Here is a 21,583-nt window from a genome sequence, read left to right on the forward strand (position 1 = left end):
ATACTTATTTTGAAATATTTTACTTCGAGTCACAATAGAACTACTCACTTTGAGTTATGACTCTTGTACATAGTAGATGCTTAGTTAATGTGTTTTTGTTACTTAAATTTGAATTGCAAGAGCAAACAGATTAATTATAGTACTACATATGCAGTCCAATTATAATTCTAGAAAGAAATTTATAAATCTTCCTGATATGGAGACGTAGTTTCTGTGTTAACTTTTTTTTTTGATGTTTTAAAATATTTTAATAATGTTACAAATAAGCTGCAAAATGCAAAAGTAAAGGAGCTGGAAATTTGGTTTTGCTGATTGGTAAGGAGCCCTGGTGCGCAGTGGTTAAAGTGCGCGGCTGCTAACTGAAAGGTCAGCGGTTCAAACCCACCAGCCGCTCTGCCAGAGAAAGATGGGACAGCTTGTTTTGGGTTCAGGTCTAAGGAAACAATACCAAAAACATGGATGTTTCCTCCACCTTAACCCTTTCCATCCTAATGTGGTGGTGAAACGAGGTAGTTGCTTTCTTTCCGTAGGCTTGTTTAGTGATGACAAGGAAAGGAGCACAGCCCAGGAGGAACCCAGGAGGTGGCAGGGACAAAATATGGAGTCCATTTACCAGAACATGCTGTCTGAACAAAGTGATGGGAAGTCTGCGTAAAACTTGATGCTAACGGTGAATCAGTGAGGAAAACTTAATTGCTGGAAACCATGACCATGGAGGGCCTGAAAAGTCTACAGAATCTTCAAAGAAAAAAAATAATTAAATGATGTCTTTATAGTTTCTTAGAATTTTTGCAGATCAGGGCCCTATATAACTTAGCATACCCATAGGCAATCTTCATCTGCCAAAGTTAGCTTTAATATCTTTAGCAATAATTTGCATAGCAGTGTACTATGGAAAATACTAACCTGTTACCTGCAATTTTCTTTTTTTTTTTCAATTTTTATTGTGCTTTAAGTGAAAGTTTACAAATCAAGTCAGTTTCTCATACAAAAATTTATATGCACCTTGCTATATATTCCTAGTTGCTCTCCCTCTAATGAGACAGCACATTCCTTCCCTCCTCTCGCTGTTTCCCTGTGCATTCGGCCAGCTTCTGACCCCCTCTGCCCTCTCATCTCATCTCCAGACAGGAGCTACCCACATAGTCTCATGTATCTACTTGATCCAAGAAGCTCACTCTTCACCAGTATCATTTTCTATCCCATAGTCCAGTCCAATCCCTGTCTGAAGAGTTGGCTTTGGGAATGGATCCTGTCTTGGGCTAACAGAAGGTCTGGGGACCATGACCTTGGGGTCCTTCTAGTTTTAGTCAGACCATTAAGTCTGGTCGTTTTACGAGGATTTGAGGTCTGCATCCCACTGCTCTCCTGCTCCCTCAGGGGTTCTTTGTTGTGTTCCCTGTCAGGGCAGTCATCAGTTATAGCCGGGCACCATTTAGTTTTTCTGGTCTCAGGCTGATGTAGTCTCTGATTTATGTGGCCCTTTCTGTCTCTTGGGCTCATAATTACCTTGTGTCTTTGGTGTTCTTCATTCTCCTTTGCTCCAGGTGGGTTGAGACCAATTGATGCATCTTAGATGGCCATTTGCTAGTGTTTAAGACCCCGGACGGCACTTTCCAAAGTAGGATGCAGAATGTTTTCTTAATAGATTTTATTTTGCCAGTTGACTTAGATGTCCCCTGAAACCATGGTCCCCAAACCCCCGCCCCACTATGCTGGCCTTCGAAGGTTTCAGTTTATTCAGGAAACTCCTTTGCTTTTGGTTTAGTCCGGTTTTGCTGACCTCTCCTGTATTGTGTGTTGTCTTTCCCTTCACCTAAAATAGTTCCTATCTACTATCTAATTAGTGAAAAACCTTCTCCCTCCTCCCTCCCCACTCTTGTAACCATCAAAGAATATTTTCTTCTCTGTTTAAACTATTTTTTGAGTTCATATAATAGTGGTCTCATACAATATTTGTCCTTTTTCACCAGACCAATTTCACTCAGCATAATGCCTTTCAGATTCCTCCATGTTATGAAATGTTTCACAGATTCATCGTTATACTTTATCGATACGTAGTATTCTATTGTGTGAATGTACCATAATTTATTTATCCATTCGTGTGTTGATGCACACCTTGGTTGCTTCCATCTTTTTGCTATAGTAAACAGTGCTGCAGTGCACATGGGTGTGCATACATCTGTCCATGTAAAGGCTCTTGTTTCTCTAGGATATATTCCAAGGAGTGGGATTGCTGGATCGTATGGTAGTTCTATTTCTAGCTTTTTAAGGAAGTGCCAAATCGATTTCTGAAGTGGTTGTACCATTTTACATTCCCACAGGCAGTGTATAAGTGTTCCAGTCTCTCCAACATTTATTATTTTGTGTTTTTTAGGTTAATGCCTGCCTTGTTGGAGTGAGATGAAATCTCATTGTAGTTTTGATTTGTGATTCTCTAATGGCTAATGATCGTGAGCATTTCCTCGTGTATCTGCTAGCTACTTGAATGTCTTCTTTAGCGAAGTGCCTGTTCATATCCTTTCCCTGTTTTTTAATTGGGTTATTTGTCTTTTTGTTGTTGAGTTTTTTTGCAGTATCATGTAGATTTTAGAGATCAGATGCTGATCGGAAATGTCATAGCTAAAAACTTTTTCCCAGTCTGTAGGTAATCTTTTTACTTTTTTGGTGAAGTCTTTGGATGAGCATAGGTGTTTGATTTTAGGAATTCCCGGTTATCTAGTTTCTCTTCTGCATTGTTGGTAATGTTTTGTATACTGTTCATGCCTTGTATTAGGGCTCCTAGCATTGTCCCTATTTTTTTTTTCCATGATCTTTATTATTTTAGATTTTATGTTTAGGTCTCTAATCCATTTTAAGTTGGTTTTTGTGCATGGTGTGAGGTACGGGTCTTGTTTCGTTTTTTTGCAGATGGATATCCAGTTATGCCAGCACCATTTGTTAAAGAGACTGTCTTTTCCCCATTTAATTGTTTTGGGGCCTTTGTCAAATATCAGCTGCTCATATGTGGATGGATTTATGTCTGGATTCTCAATTCTGATCCATTTGTCTATGTATCTGTTGTTGTACCAATACCAGGCTGTTTTGACTACTGTGGCAGTATAATAGGTTCTAAAATCAGGTAGAGTGAGGCCTCCCACTTTGTTCTTCTTTTTCAGTAATGCTTTACTTATCCGCGGCCTCTTTCCCTTCCATAAGAAGTTGGTGATTTGTTTCTCCATCTCATTAAAAAATGTGGTTGGAATTTGGATCAGAATTGCATTGTATCTATAGATGGCTTTTGGTAGAATAGGCGTTTTTACAATGTTAAGTCTTCCTATCCATGAGCAAGGTACCTTTTTCCACTTCTGTAGGTCTCTTTTGGTTTCTTGCAGTAGTGTCTTGTAGTTTGCTTTGTATAGGTCTTTTACGTCTCTGGTAAGATTTATTCCTAAGTATTTTATCTTCTTGGGGGCTACTGTAAATGGTATTGATTTGGCGATTTCCTCTTAGATGTTCTTTTTGTTGGTGTAGAGGAATCCAACTGATTTTTGTGTGTTTATGTTGTATCCTGATATTCTGCTGAACTCTTCTAGTAGTTTCAGTAGTTTTCTTGAGGATTTTTTAGGGTTTTCTGTATATAAGGTCATGTCATCTGCAAATAGAGATACTTTTACTTCTTCCTTACCAATCTGAATGCCCTTTCTTTCTCCATCTAGCCTAATCGCTCTGGCTAGGACCTCTGGCACAGTGTTGAATAAGAGTGGTGATAAAAGGGCATCCTTGTCTGGTTCTTAATCTCAAGGGGAATGCTTTCAGACTCTCCCCATTTAGGATGATGTTGGCTGTTGGGTTTGTATAAATGCCCTTTATTTTGTTGAGGAATTTTCCTTCTATTCCTATTTTGCTGAGAGTTTTTATCAAGAATGGGTGTTGAACTTTGTCAGATGCCTTTTCTGCATCAATTGATAAGATCATGTGGTTCTTGTCTTTTGTTTTATTTATATGATGGATTACATTAATTGTTTTTCTAATGTTGAACCATCCCTACATACCTGGTATGAATCCTACTTGGTCATGGTGAATTATTTTTTTGATATGTTGTTGAATTCTGTTGGCTAGAATTTTGTTGAGGGTTTTTGCATCTAAGTTCGTGAGGGATATAGGTCTGTAAGTTTCTTTTTTTGTGATGTCTTTACCTGTTTTGGTATCAGGGATATGCTGGCTTCATAGAATGAGATTGGGAGTGTTCCACCCTTTTCTATGCTCTGAAATACCTTTAGTAATAGTGGTGTTAACTCTTCCCTGAAAGTTTGGTAGAACTCGCAGTGAAACTGTCCGGGCCAGGGCATTTTTTTGTTGGGAGTTTTTTGATTACCTCTTTAAACTCTTCTTTTGTTATGGGTTTATCTAGTTGTTCTAGCTCTGTTTGTGTTAGTTTAGGTAGGTAGTGTGTTTCAAGAAATTCATCCATTTCTTCTAGGTTTTCAAATTTGTTAGAGTACAATTTTTTGTAGTAATCCGATATGATTCTTTTCATTTCAGTTGGGTCTGTTGTAATATCACCCATCTCATTTCTTATTTGGGTTATTTGCTTCCTCTCATGTTTTTCTTTTGTCAGTTTGGCCAGTGGTTTATTAATTTTTTAAATTTTTTCAAAGAACCAGCTTTTGGTGTTGTTAATAACTCTTTCAATTGTTTTTCTGTTCCCTGTTTCATTTAATTCTGCGCTATTTTTTATTATTTGCTTTCTTTTGGTGCCTGTGGGTTTCTTTTGTTGCTCTCTTTCTATTTGTTCAAGTTGTAGGGATCATTCTTTGATTTTGGCCCTTTCATCTTTTTGTCTGTGTGCATTTATTGATATAAATTGACATCTGAGCACTATTTTCATTGTGTCTCCAAAGGTTCTGATAGGAAGTGTTTTAATTCTCTTCGGATTCTATTAATTTCTTTATTCCATCCTTCATGTCTTCTATAACCCAGTCGTTTTTAAGCAGGGTATTATTCAGTTTCCAAGTGTTTGATTTCTTTTCCCTGCTTTTCTGTTACTGATTTCTGCTTTTATGGCCTTGTGGTCAGAGAAGATGCTTTGTAATATTCGAATATTTTGGATTCTGCTAAGGCTTACTTTATGTCCTAATATGTGGTCTATTCTAGAGAATGTTCCATGTGCATTGGAAAAGAAAGTATACTTGGCTGCTGTTGGGTGGAATGTTCTGTATATGTCTATGAGGTCAAGTTGGTTGTGGCATTTAGGTCTTCCTTGTCTTTACTGAGCTTCTTTCTGGATGTTCTTTCCTTCATTGAAAGTCATGTGTTGAAGTCTCCTACTGTAATTGTGGAGCTGTCTATCTCACTTTTCAGTGCTGCTAGAGTTTGTTTTATATACCTTGCAGCCCTGTCATTGGGTGCGTAAATATTTAATATGGCCATATCCTTCTGATGTATTGTCCTTTTAATCATTATATAGTGTCCTTCCTTATCCTTTGTGGTAGATTTAACTTTAAAGTCTATTTTGTCAGAAATTGATATTGCCACTCCTGCTCTTTTTTGATTGTTGTTTGCTTGATATATTTTTTTCCATCCTTTGAGTTTTAGTTTGTTTGTGTCTCTAAGTCTAAGATGTGTCTCTTGTAGGCAGCATATAGACAGATCGCGTTTTCTTATCCATTCTGCCACTCTCTGTCTCTTTATTGGTGCATTTAGTCCATTTACATTCAGCATAATTATGGATAGGTATGAGTTTAGTGCTGTCGTTTTGATGTCTTTTTTTGTGTATTGTTGACAGTTTCTTTTTCACACTAATTTTTTGTGCTGAGTAGCTTATAGTCTTTTCCTCTTATTCTTTTTTGTTGATTTTGTTTCTGCTGAGTATGTATTTTTTTTCTTGTGTTTTATTTTGATGAGTAGGATTGTCAGTCTCCTTTGTAGTTACCTTAATATTTATCCCTATTTTTCTGTGTTTAAAGCTAACTTTTGTTTCTTTATATCGCCTTATCTTCCTTTCCATATGAAAGATCTGTGACTACATTTCCTAGTCCCTCTTTATTGTTTTAATGTCACCTTCTTTTACATAATGACATCACTGTTTCCCTGTTTTAAGGGTTTTTTTTAATCTTGATTTATTTTTGTGATTTCTCTATCTGGTTTGACATCTGATTACTCTGTCCAGTGTTCTAATTTTAGGTTGATATCTGATATTGATTTTCTAACTAAAGAACTCCCTTTAGTATTTCTTGTAGTTTTGGTTTGGTTTTTACGAATTCCCCAAGCTCCTGTTTATCTGGAAATGTCCTAGTGTCGCCTTCATATTTGAGAGACAGTTTTGCTGGATGTATGATTGTTTTCTGGGAATTTTTTTCCTTCAGTGCTTTATATAAGTCATCCCGTTGCTTTCTTATGAGCATGGTTTCTGCCAAGTAGTCCGAGCTTATTCTTACTGACTCTCCTTTGTAAGTGACTTTTCATTTATTCCTAGCTGCTCTTAAAATTCTTGATTTTTGGTTTTAGCAAGTTTGATTATATGCCTTGGTGACTTTCTTTTAAGATCTACCTTATATGGAGTTCGATGAACATCTTGGGTAGATCTCATCTTTCACAATATCAGGGAAGTTTTCTGCCAACAGATCTTCAACAGTTCTCTCCGTATTTTCTGTTGTCCCTCCCTGTTCCAGTACTCCAGTCACTCGTAGGTTACTTCTCTTGATAGAGTCCCGCATGATTCTTAGGATTTCTTCATTTTTTAAAATTCTTTTGTCTGATTTTTCTTCAAATATATTGGTGCTAAGTGCTTTATCTTTAGTTTCTCCAATTCTGCCTTCCACTTGCTCGATTCTGCTCCTCTGACTTTCTGTTGAGTTGTCTAATTCTGTAATTTTATTGTAAATCTTCTGAATTTCTGATTGCTGTCTCTCTATGGATTCTTGCAGCTTATTAAATTTTTCATTATGTTCTTGAATAACGTTTTTAATTTCTTCAACTGCTTTATCTCTGTGTTCCTTGGCTTGTTCTGCATATTGTCTGATCTTGTTCCTGATGTCTTGAAGGGCTCTGTATATTAATCTTTTGTTTTCTGCATCCAGTAATCCCAGGAAGGCACCATCATCCAGAAAATCCCTTGATTCTTTGTTTTGAGAACTCATTGAACGGATCATGGTCAGCTTCTTTATGTGATTTGATATTGACTGTTTTCTTCAAGCCATGTCTAAGTTATTGTATTAGTTTATTTTATGTTTGCTTATTGTATCCTAGCTTCTTGCTTTGTTTTGTTTTGATATGTCCAAATAGATTGCTTGAGTGAGCTAGCTTGATTATTTTCGCCTTTGAAGCTCTAATGTCCTGCCACCATATGGCTAGAGCTGTTATCAGGTGTATGAGCCTAGGAGTCCATTCACTTTCTTGTATGGATTCAGCTCAGGTGTCCAGGTAGTTGGTCATCAAGTGTGTGGTACAATCTCTGTCCTACAGTCTTAGAGGGGCATGCAGTATCAGGTTGCAGCAGAGGGTCACGCTCTGAATAAGGCAGGGGGCTGACAACCATCCCCCTAGTGTCTATGAGGAAAGCGCATCCCTATTCCCAAGAGTGCACAGGCGGATGGTTTCTGCAGACGGACCATGGGCACCCAGTACTTTTGGTTGTAGGGACCGGGAGGTACCAGTTATTCTTTGACCCCTGTCGCAGGTGGCTGGGTGACCTGAGTGGAGCCACAAGTCCTTAGGCCCCTGATGTGGGTAGGTTAGGACCCTGTTTAATAGGCAAAGCGTAGTCAAATATGAAACACCCACCTCTCCACTGCACAGCTGAAACAGTTGTAGTCTGCCAACAAGGGCCTATTCTCTTGAAATAGGCCCACACAGGTCCATGCAGGGGGGAAAGGTATTCAAAGTCCACGGACCATTTATGCCTGGATAGGAGCCACTTCTGTCCTGAGCTCCCCAGGTTAGTGGAGCTGGCAGATTTTCTTTTCCCCCTATTGTGAATTTATTCTTTTCCAAGGCCGGGAGAATGGCTCAGGGCGTGCAGCAGGACCTATCTCAGTCCCAAGGAGATTGACAGCCACCGAAGCCAGCTTGGGTGCTGGAGGCGCAGTAAGATGTACGCAAGTACTTAGCTTTTGCCGAGAGCACCGTTCTTCTCTGGTTCCAGAGGTGTGAGTAGGCTGTGTGGCTGGCTGTTTCTCCCTGAGGAAACTGTGGCTGGAGCCCCACCGTGGCCAGTCCCGGGAATGGTGCCTGAGGGTTCCCGGCGATTCAGGTCTGGCAACTCCTCTCCACTTCTGAACTGTCTCTCCCTCCCCCTGCCACTCAGTCCACTTTCTAAGTTTGCCTTTGATGTTCAGGGCTCCTAGCTTGTCATAAATATAATTGTTTCACTTGTTTTTTCATGTCTCAGTTGTAAGAGGGTTCACCGGAAGCATCAGACTACTCCGCCATCTTGGCCTCCCCCCCAACATGTTAACCTTTTTTTCTTCTTCCATTTTCTTTTTAAATTTTTATTGTCCTTTAAGTGAAAGTTTACAAATCAAGTCAGTCTGTCACATATAAGCTTATATACACCTTACTACACACTCCCATTCACTCTCCCCCTAATGAGTCAGCCCGCTCCCTTCCTCCAGTCTCTCCTTTCATGACCGTTTTGTCAGTTTCTAACCCTCTCTACCCTCCCATCTCCCCTTCAGACGGGAGATGCCAGTACAGTCTCAAGTGTCCACCTGATACAAGTAGCTCACTCTTCATCAGCATCTCTCTCCAGCCCATTGTCCAGTCCCTTCCATGTCTGATGAGTAGTCTTCGGGAATGGTTCCTGTCCTGGGCCAACAGAAGGTTTGGGGACCGTGACCACTGGGATTCCTCTAGTCTCAGTCAGACCATTAAGTCTGGTCTTTTTATGAGAATTTGGGGTCTGCATCCCACTGTTCTCCTGCTCCCTCAGGAGTTCTCTGTTGTGTTCCCTGTCAGGGCAGTCATCGGTTGTGGCTGGGCACCATCTAGTTCTCCTGGTCTCAGGATGATACAAGACTCTAGTTCATGCTGCCCGTTACATGTTAACTTTCAATAACTTAATTTTATGTCCTTGGCTCTACCAATGTCTTATTTCATAAGCTAAAGCATGCATTCTTAGTGGGGATGTATGACCTCCAAGGGGGTGAAAATTGGTTCTTGGAGGGAAAAAAAATCGTAATGTTTTTATGTATCATCCGTGGTATTAAAATTTTCAATTGGGTGATTATCATAAATAGGAAAAAAGTATCTGAAATGGCTCTTTCAAACTCATTGCCGTGGAGTGGATTCTGACTCATAGCAACCCTGTAGGACAGAGTAGAACTGGCCCCTGGGGTTTCCAAGGAGCAGCTGGTGGATTCAAACTGCCAACCTTTTGGTTTGCAGCCACATACTTAACTGCTGCGCCACTAGGGCTCTAGGATGATGATATGCAAAAAGGCTGAGAAACATTGAGCAAAGGGTACCAGTAGTATATAATAAGCTCTTTCCTAAAGGAAATCCCCGGATATCACAGGATTCATTGTACAGGTCAAACTTCGAGGGAAGTGAAATGTTTCAACTATGCATTAAAGGCACGACTTCAAAAGGTCTAGGAAACGAAGTGGTTAGGACTGCCTTTACAGTGGGCTGTGCTTTTTAAATGTTCTGGTCTACATCCGTTTGCTTGCTGTCTGTCCTTTCCTATAGTGGCCTGACTTAAATTCTCTTCCCCTGAAAATGTGACTGCAGTCAAGCTACAGCTCAAGGAAAGTAATGTAGATAAAATATCAGCTGCCTGGTTGAACTACTCGTAGCCCCTATCAGAGCCTGACTTGTTGTGAAAAACCAACCATCTGAGTCTAGACTTGTTGTGAAAAACCGACCATATGAGTCTATGTTTTATAATTGATAATGTCTACTTATTATCATTATCATGAAAGAAGAAACTGAAGTTTGTCACATTTTAGAAGTTAATTTTTCCCCCTTTTTGGTTTCCTGTGAGATTGTCTTTTCTTTCAATTGTTCTGGTACATCAAAAAGCCTAGTTGCAGAGTGGTTTATTATTTATCAGATGATCTAGGCATCATGCTTGGTATTGTGCCTTGCACCTGGGAGACAGTCAGTAAATAATAGCTTTTAAGGGCAAGATGGTTAGTAGAATGCCCGATGAGTTTTTTGTTGTTGTGTTTTTTTTTTTTTCCAGGTGAGGTTGTCATTTTGCTGTTTTACATAGGAAGGTAGCATTATACAACGTGTCCTTGTTTAACCTCAGTTTAGTGTTACTTCAAGTTGCCATATTGGGGCCTTTGACGCCTGAGCACTGACAAGTGCTGTGGAGGGTTTCCTCTGCATTTCATTGTCTGCATTCAAGGTTTTTGGGTATTCAGTGGGTCTTTAACCAAATACCACTGGGGAGTGAGGGGCAAGGAAGGGAAGTTCTGTGATCTTTTATTGTTTCTAATCAGCGAAGGAAGGATTAGACTAAACAAATGCTACAAAGTTGTGACTTTGATCCCTCCGTGGTAAGCAATAATTGTAGAGTTTAGACTTCAAAGCCCTGAGAGTTTACTTTTCCTTTACCTATTATAGTTTGATTTCCAGCAGTGCAAGTAGGTGAGGAGTAAGTGGGATTTTAATAGTAGAAACAACAGGTCTTTCACTTGGCAATTTTCTATGTTTTCCCATCGTAAATATAAAGAATTGATCATCTGTCAATGTGTTTCCCCCTAAAGTTACTTGGTAACAAGATACCATGGCAGAAATCTTAGATTCTAATCCAAGGATTCATTTGTAATTAATGAACAGTGCAGTAGTCAGAAATGTGTACCAAAAACCACAAGGTCTACTGTGATATGAAGGATACTCTACTGAGAAAGTAGATAAATGGCTAATGCCTTTAATATATAATTTTTTTTAGGTAAAAAATAATTTATTTGAGAAGACAAGAACAAGCAAATGCGTAGAGACCAAAGCTTATTTGTAGTTACCAGGGATGGAAAGGAGAGGGAAAAGGGAGATTATTGCTTATGAAGCACTGAGTTTTGGTTTATACCTGTTGCCATTGAGTCGATTTGTAGTAACGGAAAAATCGTATTGATTAAGGGTAGGATTGCACAGCCAATTAATGTAATTGCTGTCAATAAGTTATACACCTGTAAAAAGTTGAATTGGCAATAGGTGTGTGATTTACAACAACATCAAAAAGAGTAGCTGCTGAGGCTGCTTGTGTAGAACCAAACACCTCATGGGATTTGATTTCTTGGTTTGGAGGTGTAGGGTCATGGATTCATGGGACATCCCAATTAATTGGCTAATACCATGTTTAGTGCTTCTATTGTACCTCCTACTTTGTTGCATAGTGCCTGGGTTCTTAAAAGCTTGCAAGGGACCATCCAAAGTACAATTCTCTATTCACCTGGAGCAACAGAGAAGGTAAGAGAGTCAGAAATGGGAAGAAGAAATGAAATGTGTGGCTAATTGTCTCCATGAACAACTGGCTCCTTTGCCATGAGACCAGAAGGACTGGATGGTGCCCAGCTGCCATTACTGAACATTCTGATCAAAGATTCTGTAGAAGAATCTTGATCTAAAGAGAGAAAATATAGAACAGGGTTTCAAATTCTCATGGAATCCAGATATTCTGGAGCCACAGAGGCTGGATGAAACCCTGAATCTATTGCCCTGAGATAATCTTTAAACCTTAAATCAGAAACATCCCCCAAAGTCCTCTTAAAACCAAACCATAGTTTAGCTTAACCAGTGAAGAATTTCTGCCTTGAGCATTGTGCTCTTTTAAGAACTGTCTGTATGGGATCAAACTGACAACAGCAACATGAGAGATTAGATGGGAGACGTAAGGGGCAGTGAGTTCATGTTAATGAGGGAGGAACAACCTTGAAAAGGAGGGTGAGAGTGGTTGCAGTACTGCGAGAACGTAATCAGTGCTACTGCACTGTACGTGTTGAAACTGTTGAATTGGTGTATGTTCTGCTATGTATATTCTCAACAACGAAAAGTAAATTATTCTTTAAAAAGTAAAAAATGATGATTAAGTAAAAAATTTGAACCTAATATAACAACATCAAATCAGTAAGAGGAGGAATGGTTAATGAAGGGTACGTTAGGCTAAGATTCTGGTTGGGTCTCCCTTTGTGGTCGTGGGGAAATGGTTTCATGTCTCTGCACCCCAGTTGCCTAATCTGTAGGATGGTAGTGTAGAAGTGCGTCATACCTAAGATCCCTTTGAATATGTTCTATGAAACTGAGCTCCTTAAGTCAGAGCGAGTTGCTTTTCTTCTTATCCCCGTGCCGAATATTGGGAACTGAAAAAAATGAATAATCTCTGTGAATGTTGCCATCAGAAATATATACCTTATAAAGAAATAAATATATATCTTTGTGTGTAAATGTATATAAAAATACATATCTTATAAGTAAGATATATATTGATTTCTCTGTGTGTGTGTGTATAGAAGGCATAAATTGGCATGGAGATGGAGTCATAAGAAAGACAACAAGGAGAAGAAAGAATTGTGAAGAATTAGAAAAGATAGGAGGAAATAAATGTTTGAAGAAAGTGATGGTATTTCTTTTAAAAAAGCATCCCCCAAATTATCCATAAGTAAATGAATGGTGGGGGAATGTTTTCAAATTAGTCACCCCAGAGGTACTGCTCTTCTGCCACCACCTTGTAAGACATTTTTGGTACCCTGCTTTGGAATTATTTTTGGAGGTGGCTTTAAAAAATGTTTGTCTTTTTCTTCATAGTGAAGTCTTGTTTTATAGTTCATGTTCTCTACCACATTTGGTTCTGAATCATTTTTTACTTGATTCTGAACATTCCTTTGAGGATTTTCAAAAGAGTGTGCTTCAGGCTCTGAAGATAGGGCTTTATGATGGAACCATTATTGGAATTAGTGTAGAACTCCCTTTTACACTTTGGAAAAGTCAGTATTCATTCCAATGTTTAGCTCAATTTGTTAAGAATTTGTGTGTGCACACAGTTACAGAAAAAAAGACTAGAAGGGCATATCAAACCTGTTGACATTGATTCTGACTCATAGTGACCCTGTAGGCTAGGTTAGAACTGCCCCATAGGGTTTCCAAGGAGCGGGCTGGTGGATTCGAACTGCCAACCTTTTGGTTAGCAGCTGAGCTCTTAACCACTATGCCTTCTTTATTTGGTGATTTAATTTTCTTGCTTATACTTTTTTCTATTTACCAAATTTTCTATAATAAATATATAGTTTATAATCAGGAAAAAGTGAAAAATATAGTCTGATTACTTTTTGGTCACGTTAGTTATATTTTCAGTTATTAGCAGAAACAGTTTTTGATTTCAAACAGGTGTCCCAGGTGTTATAGGAAGAGCAGAGGTTCACTTACCTGAATCCAAAGGCAGTAGTGGAGCTAGGTACAGTGTTTAAGGCTATTTCTCTAAATAAACACCATTTTTAATAACATACTTCAAATTTTTTGCCCTTGTCAAGCAGTAGTTTAGTGAAGGAGTATAGATCGGTTCTTCTAATTCTTTTGTGATTTCAAAACACCTTTCAACTCGAATGTAGAATAAAAGTGTTGGCTTACTTCCATTAATACTGGTGAAATAATTTCTGATGAAGTGCTTTCTTAAAAGAATTGTTACCCAAATAGTGTAATGTGATTTCAGAATACAATTCAAAAATAGGTACAGCTTCACTTTGTAAAAGGAAATATCTTAGTTGTGGTTATGGTAAGTTTGGGTTATCACATGGATGGAAAAGAACACGCTGATAACAAAAGGAAAATATTTTTGGGGGAGGGAAAAGGAATGTAAAGAAAACTAGAACATGGAGGAAACTTGAACTTCTTCAGATGATGCCAAATGATACTTTAAAGAAGTAAAAACTGAAATATGAGCACAGAAAATACATAACAGGTTATATAAGACATTTTGGGAGTGGGGCCGTGGAAGCTCTTCATATTTTGAATCACATATACGTTTGAATAAAAACTTCTCTGATTTCTGTAGCTTAGCTAACATGCGCAGCATTGGTCTGACAGTCACATCAGGCTGTTTCGACATCCCTGCTGTGTGCCTAGCACTATGCTGGGAGCTGTGGAGTATGGAAGAGCCATTAACTATTGTCCCTGACTGCAAGGAGCGTATCATATAGTTGAGGATGGAGATACACTCAGGACAAATATTATACTAGCATATTCTTTGAAAGACTAACTGAAGAGGAAGAACAAAGGCACATGGCACTCAGAGAAAGGTAACTACGAGTTAAGATTGTACAAAGAAATTTCCCAAGTAGGGAGATAGTTCTAATCCTGACAGGAGGTAAAATTAAACCTTTTAAGTGTTTTTATTCTTTATTAAAAATCTTCTTAAGAAATGACTAAAAATCTGAAAATTTTAACCAAAAATGTTCCTATCCTAATCAGTAGATCTGTGTCAGTGATTCACAACGGTGACGACTTTGCCCCCTAGGGCACATGTGGCAGAGCTCGGCTGTTAACCAAAAGGTCAGCAGTTCAAATCCACCAACCGCTCGCTAGACCCTATGGGGGAGTTCTACTCTGTTCTATAGGGTGGCTATGAGTTGGAATCGATTCAATGGCAACAGGTATAGATATTTGGTGGGCAGAGGCTACTAAATATCTTTAAATGCACAAGACAGCTCCTCACAACAAAGAATTGTCCAGCCCCAAATGTCAGTAGTGCTGTAGTTTAGAAACCCTGGTCTATATGTACTTGAGGGACATTGAAGAGACCCAAACCCAAAACCCATTGCCACTGAGTCAATTCCGACTCATAGTGACCCTCTAGGACAGAGTAGAGCTGCCCCATAGGGTTTCCAAGGAGTGCCTGGTGAATTCAAACTGCTGACCTTTGGGTTAGCAGCCGTAGCTCTTAACCACTACGCCACCAAGGTTTCCACTGAAGGGACATTGAGGCCTAATTACCTATCTGCAAGTAGCAATGACCAGTGCCTCCAAGAGCTATGGGGCTGGACTGGGATCAGTTAATGAGTGGCGTTAAAGCAGTACGTGATTAAACTATTCAGTTTGGACCTGTTCAGCTTAGTTCAATTAAAATCACAGTCTAATATAGGGACGTAACGAAAGATTACTAACAAAAGAAAACTATATATGAATAGAAACATCTTTTTGCACTTGCCCCAAGTTTGTGTCATACCCACTATTCATACATCAAGCATTGACAGTCTCAATCTTTACATGTTTCCTCTTGGCATAATGGAAAGAGCGTGTAATTTAGAATCAGAGACACTTGGAGTTCTAGTTTCAGCTGTGTGACTTTGGACAAGTTATTTCATCTCTTTTGAGTTTTTATCTATTCTGTAAAAGAGGAAAATAAAAGTACCTATCCCAATTAATTGTTAGATGATTAATGAAGGCTGGACAGAGGTTAGCAGTGAGAGCTAGACTTGGCTCCGGCACCGTATACCTTAACGCTTTTGTATCTCTTGACTTTTTGTTCCATGCTCAAAGAGATTTCCTGTTCAAAGAGATTTTTTAAGATTTAATATCTCATTCTAATAATGGATAAAATTATGAGAAATGTCAGAATGGTAGAAAGAGAACTCAGCTAGTGGCCAGAAAACCTGAATTTCATTCTTGCTCTGCCTTCTTGTGTGATCTTGGACAAATCAATCACTCTGTGCTGCAATTTTCTGACCTATAAAATGAGGACATGGAGCCCTGGTGGTGCAGTGGTTAAGCGCTCGGCTGCTAACTGGAAGGTCAGTGGTTCGAACCCACCAGCTGCTTCGCAGGAGTAAGATGTGATAGCCTGCTTCTGTAAAGATTTACGGCCTTAGAAACCTCTTAGAGTATGGAACAAAAAGTCAAGAGATACATCCTGTTCCCCACTTGTGGGCAGCAACTGAAAAGAATGGGACATTTTCAGTAAACTATTTTGGTCTAAAAATATGCATAAACTGACATTGTATTGCATTGTTCTTCATGAATCGAGTCTGGCCTGCCCAATTTGGGTAACACCTAACGGAGGAAAAAAATAAGCCATGGAATTGGAGTATGGTGAGGTTTGTGAATTGGATTTGAAAATTCCCCAAAGCCTATTATTTACAGTAATAGAAGTGAGGGCTCTTCTCCATCTGCTGCTAATACTCAGATAACGCCTTTGTACAGACAGCCTAAAGTATATCGTAAGAGTTCTCATGTATGCTCATGCCATGTAAAATCACTGTCTATTGAGGAGCCCTGATGGCACAGTGGGTAAAGTGCCGTGCTGCTCACAGAAGGGTTGGTGGTTTGAACCCACCAGCCACTCCGCAGGAGGAAGACGTGGCAGTCTGCTTCTGTAAACTGGAAACCCTGTGGGGCAGTTCTACTCTATAAGTCAAAATGGACTTGACAGCAGTGGGCTTGGTTTGGGGTTTGTTGCATAACTGCATCAACTGCCTTAATATCAATTGCCAAAAGAAAGGACTGTATTGACATTGGAAACCCTGGTGGCGTAGTAGTTAAGAGTTACGGCTGCTAACCAGAAGGTCGGTTCAGCTCCACCAGGTGCTCCCTGGAAACTATGGGGCAGTTCTGCTCTGACCTGTAGGGTTGCTATGAGTTGGAATAGACTGGATGACAACAGGTTTTTTGGTATGTTGACATTTGAGTTAACACACTGAGGCTCAGTGAAACAGTCTTGTCAGTGTAGGAGGCAGAATCGACCTGTGTCTCTCAGCCCTCTGAGCCTCCCCGTGCTACCTCGATGACCGCTTAGTGCCCTGTTGTGCAGTGGGCACACCCCAGGCATTTGGCCTGGAGGTTCATCCAGAATGAGTGAGTTGGAGGAAGGGGTGCACGGAGGCCCAGGAGTGCATGCACAGCTCTGGTCATGCTGCCAGTGCTGAGGTTGCGGATGGAGCGGAAGAAGCAGGAGGAAAGCAGCAGGCTCTTAGTGCTGCCCAGTGCCCTTGTGGTGCTAAAAGCACAGGCACTGGGCTGATGGTGGCGTGCCCTAGGTAGGCTGGGGTACTGCCTGGATTGAGAGGTCAGGGACAAAAAGGCTGCAGGCTAATGCTCACCTTTCCACAGTTAGGGCTTCATCTCAGTTTAGAAGGCAAATCTCCCCAAGTGAAAGCAAAGAGGAGGGAAACTGCCAACGTTTCTCTTTCCTTGATACCTCTGTATCCACCCAAGTATCTGACAATAGGTTTTACCAGTTAGGAGAAAGGATATAGGAAGTTTGTAGGTGGTTTAGAGAAAGAAATAAGAATGGGTCAGGGAAGAGATGGGGAGAGCAGAGCTGAGGTGGGAGAAAGTTGTCTTTTGAGAGAGAAGTTCTTTGACATCTATGCTGTTAGACCATCGGACTATGGGTTTCATGTTCTACTCTATGTTTTTCAAACTTCTCTGATCCTAAAGTCTCCTGGAGTACTTGCCACAACTTCAAATTCCTTAACGACTGTTCTAGAAATTCTAATGCAATGAGTCTGACGTAGGGCCCTTTGAATACTGGGGTCATTTTAATAAGTGCTCCAGGTCATGATGGGGACCACTACTGGCTCAGGGATGGTGCTTATACTTTCATCACTTCTAGATGTTCTGCTTTAGATTTGTACTCTAAATACAAGCATCTAAAGTATTCGGAGTCTGACCTGTAAATGGCCCATTTATATCAAAATTTGAGCTTTATTTCACAAAGCATGCATGTTCCTTTTTACTTGGTAATAATGCCGTAGGAGCCCTAGTGGCACAGTGGTTAAGAGCTCGATTGCTAACCAAAAGGTTAGCAGTTCGAATCCACCAGCCATTCCTTGGAAACCCTGTGGGGCAGTTCTACTCTATACTATAGGGTCACTATGAGTTGAAATTGACTCGATGGCAACGGGTTTGGGTTTTTTAATGTCTTCACATCCATTTTTTAAAATGTCTTTGATAGTTTAAAACATGGGAATATTAGCGCATAAACCCAAACCCATTGCTGTTGAATCGATTCCGACTCATGGTAACCCTACAGCACAGAGTGGAACTGTCTCGTAGGGTTTCCAAGGCTGTAGATCTTTATGGAGGCAAACTGTCACATCTTTCTCCTGAGGAGTGGCTGGTGGGTTCTAACTGCCAGCCTCTCGATTAGCAGCTGAGTATTTAACCAGTGCGCCACCAGGGTTCCTTAAGTGGCTATCAAAACATCAGTGCTGTTAATCTTCAGGGAAAAAAAAAAACAGAACCACTCTTTAAAAAAAAGTAGCCATTTGTTTTGTTGTGGTTGTATCAGGGTCTTGCCACCATATTTGACCTGTAATTTTACTTTTTTATTATTCAGAATTGAGAGCTTATGGTAATTGATAGTAACTTTTTTTTAGTAGTTAGTGAGGAAATAGCCATTGTTTCATCATCACAGTCATTTTAACAGTTTAAGAGGTGAATGAAAATTTTCAGTGATCGTCTTTTTCCTTTTCAGATAGGAACCAAGGTTTTAGCCTTCTGAGCTCATTGGCTGGAGCCAACCATACCGTTGGGTCAGCAGAGAACTGTTGCTCAGAGGTAAACATTTTTTCTTAGCTCTTTTCTCCTCTTTGGCTTTAATTTCTCCTTGTCATTATGAACCTTTACATCATTTGTCCTTTTTTTTTCTTTCCATTTAAGGGGCAGCAAAGAATATTAAAAATGGATAAAAGGAGGATCTAAAACAGCCCTATTGTGCCTGGCACTTGTTGAGAGAAGGCTAGCTCAGCCCCTTTCAGATGTTTGTGTTTTGGGCTGTTAACATATTTTTTTGCTAGAGTGCTTTTAAAAAATATGCTGGGATTTCCTTGAGGCATAAACATGCTGCCAGATCTTAAGTATAAAATAAAAGTTGATTTTTTTTTTTTTTTAAGTATCTTCTGTGTACCAGCCTCTGTACTCAAATGTGGCGCAAGGTCCCTGCCCTCATTAAGCTTTCAGTCCCCTGCCCTCGTTAAGCTTTCAGTCCCCTGTCATGAAGGACTTTGGTCCAAGCTTGCCTTGGCAGTGTGCTAGAACCAAGAGGAAATTATACAGTGCCATGGGGCAGCTCTACTCTGTCCTACAGGGTTGGTGTGAGTCAAAATCGACTCGACAGCGACAGGTTTGATGGTTTTTTTGGTTATGTTGTCTTTCAAGGGATCTTTTCATCAGTCTCGGAGCAGTTTCAGTTAGGATTGTGTACATTTTCACGTTTTGAATACAACATGGATGTAAAGCAAACAGATAGTTCTAATAGTCCATAGAAAAATTGTAAGACTTTCTAGTTTTTCCATTGGGGAAAACAACTCCTGGGTTACTGAATTTTTAGGTTTTTAGTTTTTAATGCGATGTTGATCCTTTTTCCATCTCTCCTTGCCTCTAGCTCCTATTATACCTTCGCTACAGCCAACCAAGGAGTGAAAGTGTGAGCTTTTTTTGGATACAGCTCTGAAACAGCCTATTACTAAATTACTGCCTGTGTGTGTTTTCCTCAGCAGCAGCCCCATTTGCCAGCAGGAGATAGGGCTGAATCCCTCTTGGATCATGAGGGCAGTGCATCTAACACAGCAGAAGCCCAGGTTGATAGCATTGTGGGTAAGTTCCTTCTTTAGGTACGGAGAGACAGCTCTGTGAAACTTGGAAAAGGTATCTGAGCATCAGTCATTGAAGGGGAAATTGACTTTACACGTGGAGAAAAGAGGAAGATTGATGGTGTACTCAAAATGAATGTGAGCCTTGCGGATGGCTAGCGGAAAAAGGACGAATATATAACAACTACACGGGCACAATTTTCTCTCTGATGCTCTTAGCAGGGTCTTGATTCAGATCACCTTGGCTAAGATAAGCAGGTGGTGACACTGCGTTGTATTTCACTGTACAACAGTTTTTTCATAGTAGTTAACAATAGGCAGTACTGATGGTGATAAGAATAACACAACTTTATATTTGTAGCTCTTTTACATCCTTTTAAAACTCTTTTATATCCACTTTTTCATTTGATAACAAAGTTTGGCAGAGAGGTTATTTTACAGAGAGGAAGTTGAAGCCCAGAGCAGTTGAATAACTTGTCCAAGGGCATCTAGCAAGAAGGTCCAGGAATTAGAACTGGAATCCAGTCTGCTGTCCAAAAGCCAAAAAGCCAAAGAACTTAGTTGACAGTAACTATAAATGTTATTTTCTTGGGGAACTACTGATATCCCTGCTTTCCCTTTACACCTCAGAGGGCCCATGTGTAGGAGTGATAAAATTTTAAAGCTGTCTTTTTTCTAATTGTAAAATATGTATAGAAAACTCAAGTTATTGATTATAGTAACACATAAAGAAGAAAAAATTACTAGTAATCTCTTCTCTCTCTAGCGTATTCAACCTTGTCCTCTCAACTGGATCCTTCCTATTGACTTCTAAACCTGCTAAGGTCTCTACCATTAAAACAAACGATTAACCACACGGAAGGGGGTGGAGAACAGAAGAACTAACCTAAATAACTTTGGAAAACACTATTCTGACTGGATGCTATAAGGCTAAAGACCTAAAAAAAAAAAAAAAAATGAACACAAATATTGAACTGTACTTAATAAATTTTTTCTCAAGGGGGTATGAGTTAATAATTCTAAAATTACTTTATGTATATATAAGGTTTAAAAAAATACATTGTAGATAATGAGAGCCAGGTTGCTTAGTGTCAGAGAAAGGAGTAACAGGGGAAAGGCTGGGATGAATCCTGTGGTACTGGATTGTACTAGAAGGCGTTAGCATGAGTTTATGGATTTTTAAATAGTCCTACAGGTAGAACAATGGAAAATAAATATAGATATATGTGTATGCATGTGTTTTTATAGATACATATATTTTCTGGTTCTATCCGCTGAGAAGGGGCTAGAGCAACAGCATGCTGGTAGCATCGGGCACACCAAGCACTCAGATCTTGGCTTTTAAATACCCTTGTTCGATAAAAGGAACTAGGACTCCTTGGGGAAGTAGTTTATTCCAGCTCTGGGGGAGGAAAGTGCAAGATGAATCTGGAGCATCTCATGATGCCAGAAAGTAAGGAAGTATTTAAAAATGAACGGTGACTTGTTGAAAGGGTGCCGGAACCAAGCCGAAAGAACTCCCAGTGGCAAAAGCTGGAACAGTTTGACTAAAAAGATTAATTACACTAATATTGGATTATAATCCTTACAATAAAATAAATAACCATGAGCCCATACTTATATAAATAAATAGTTGAATACATGAATAAGTGGGAGAGAAAGGCAGCCCTTCCTTGCAGAAGAATTCCAGTTAATAACGTAGAAGGAATGAGGGAAATAGAAAGCCACCATTAGGCAAACACCACAGTAATGTTGCAGCAAGAGCCGCTGATGGGGTTGCTAAAATTAGTCGGCAAAATTTTGAGGAGAAGCGGAATATTTGCACAGTCTAAAAGTATCTCCCCCAGAGTAGTTAGTTATTACAAAGGAAAAAATAGTAATTTTACACTGGAGAAACCTGGCAGACACTGCCTTATCCAAATGATTGAGGTTAACCTCACCAGTAGTAAGACATGGACATCACCTTCTGACGTGATGCACTGAGAAGGGCGCGTCACTTCTGTGGTAATCCTGCCAAAAATCATAGTCTCAATCTAATCATAAGAAAACATCAGAAAAACCCAAATCGAGGGACA

At 39.7% G+C, this 21,583-nt stretch overlaps 1 protein-coding gene across 4 annotated transcripts in view; it reads left to right on the plus strand.

The window, feature by feature from the left end:
* Nucleotides 1-21,583, plus strand: part of AAGAB (alpha and gamma adaptin binding protein) — a 52,733-nt gene that overhangs the window by 25,744 nt on the left and 5,406 nt on the right. For 3 of the 4 annotated variants that reach the window (XM_023558365.2, XM_064267374.1, XM_023558366.2), the window contains exons 6-7: nt 18,392-18,474; nt 19,413-19,512. In XM_023558365.2, coding sequence (XP_023414133.1) covers nt 18,392-18,474; nt 19,413-19,512 — 183 coding nt within the window. The remainder of the gene's footprint in view (nt 1-18,391; nt 18,475-19,412; nt 19,513-21,583) is intronic. The other variant, XM_003418378.3, reaches the window with a different exon arrangement.

This window comes from Loxodonta africana, chromosome 13 (assembly GCF_030014295.1).
Source record: "Loxodonta africana isolate mLoxAfr1 chromosome 13, mLoxAfr1.hap2, whole genome shotgun sequence".
NCBI classification, from domain to species: Eukaryota; Metazoa; Chordata; class Mammalia; order Proboscidea; family Elephantidae; genus Loxodonta; species Loxodonta africana.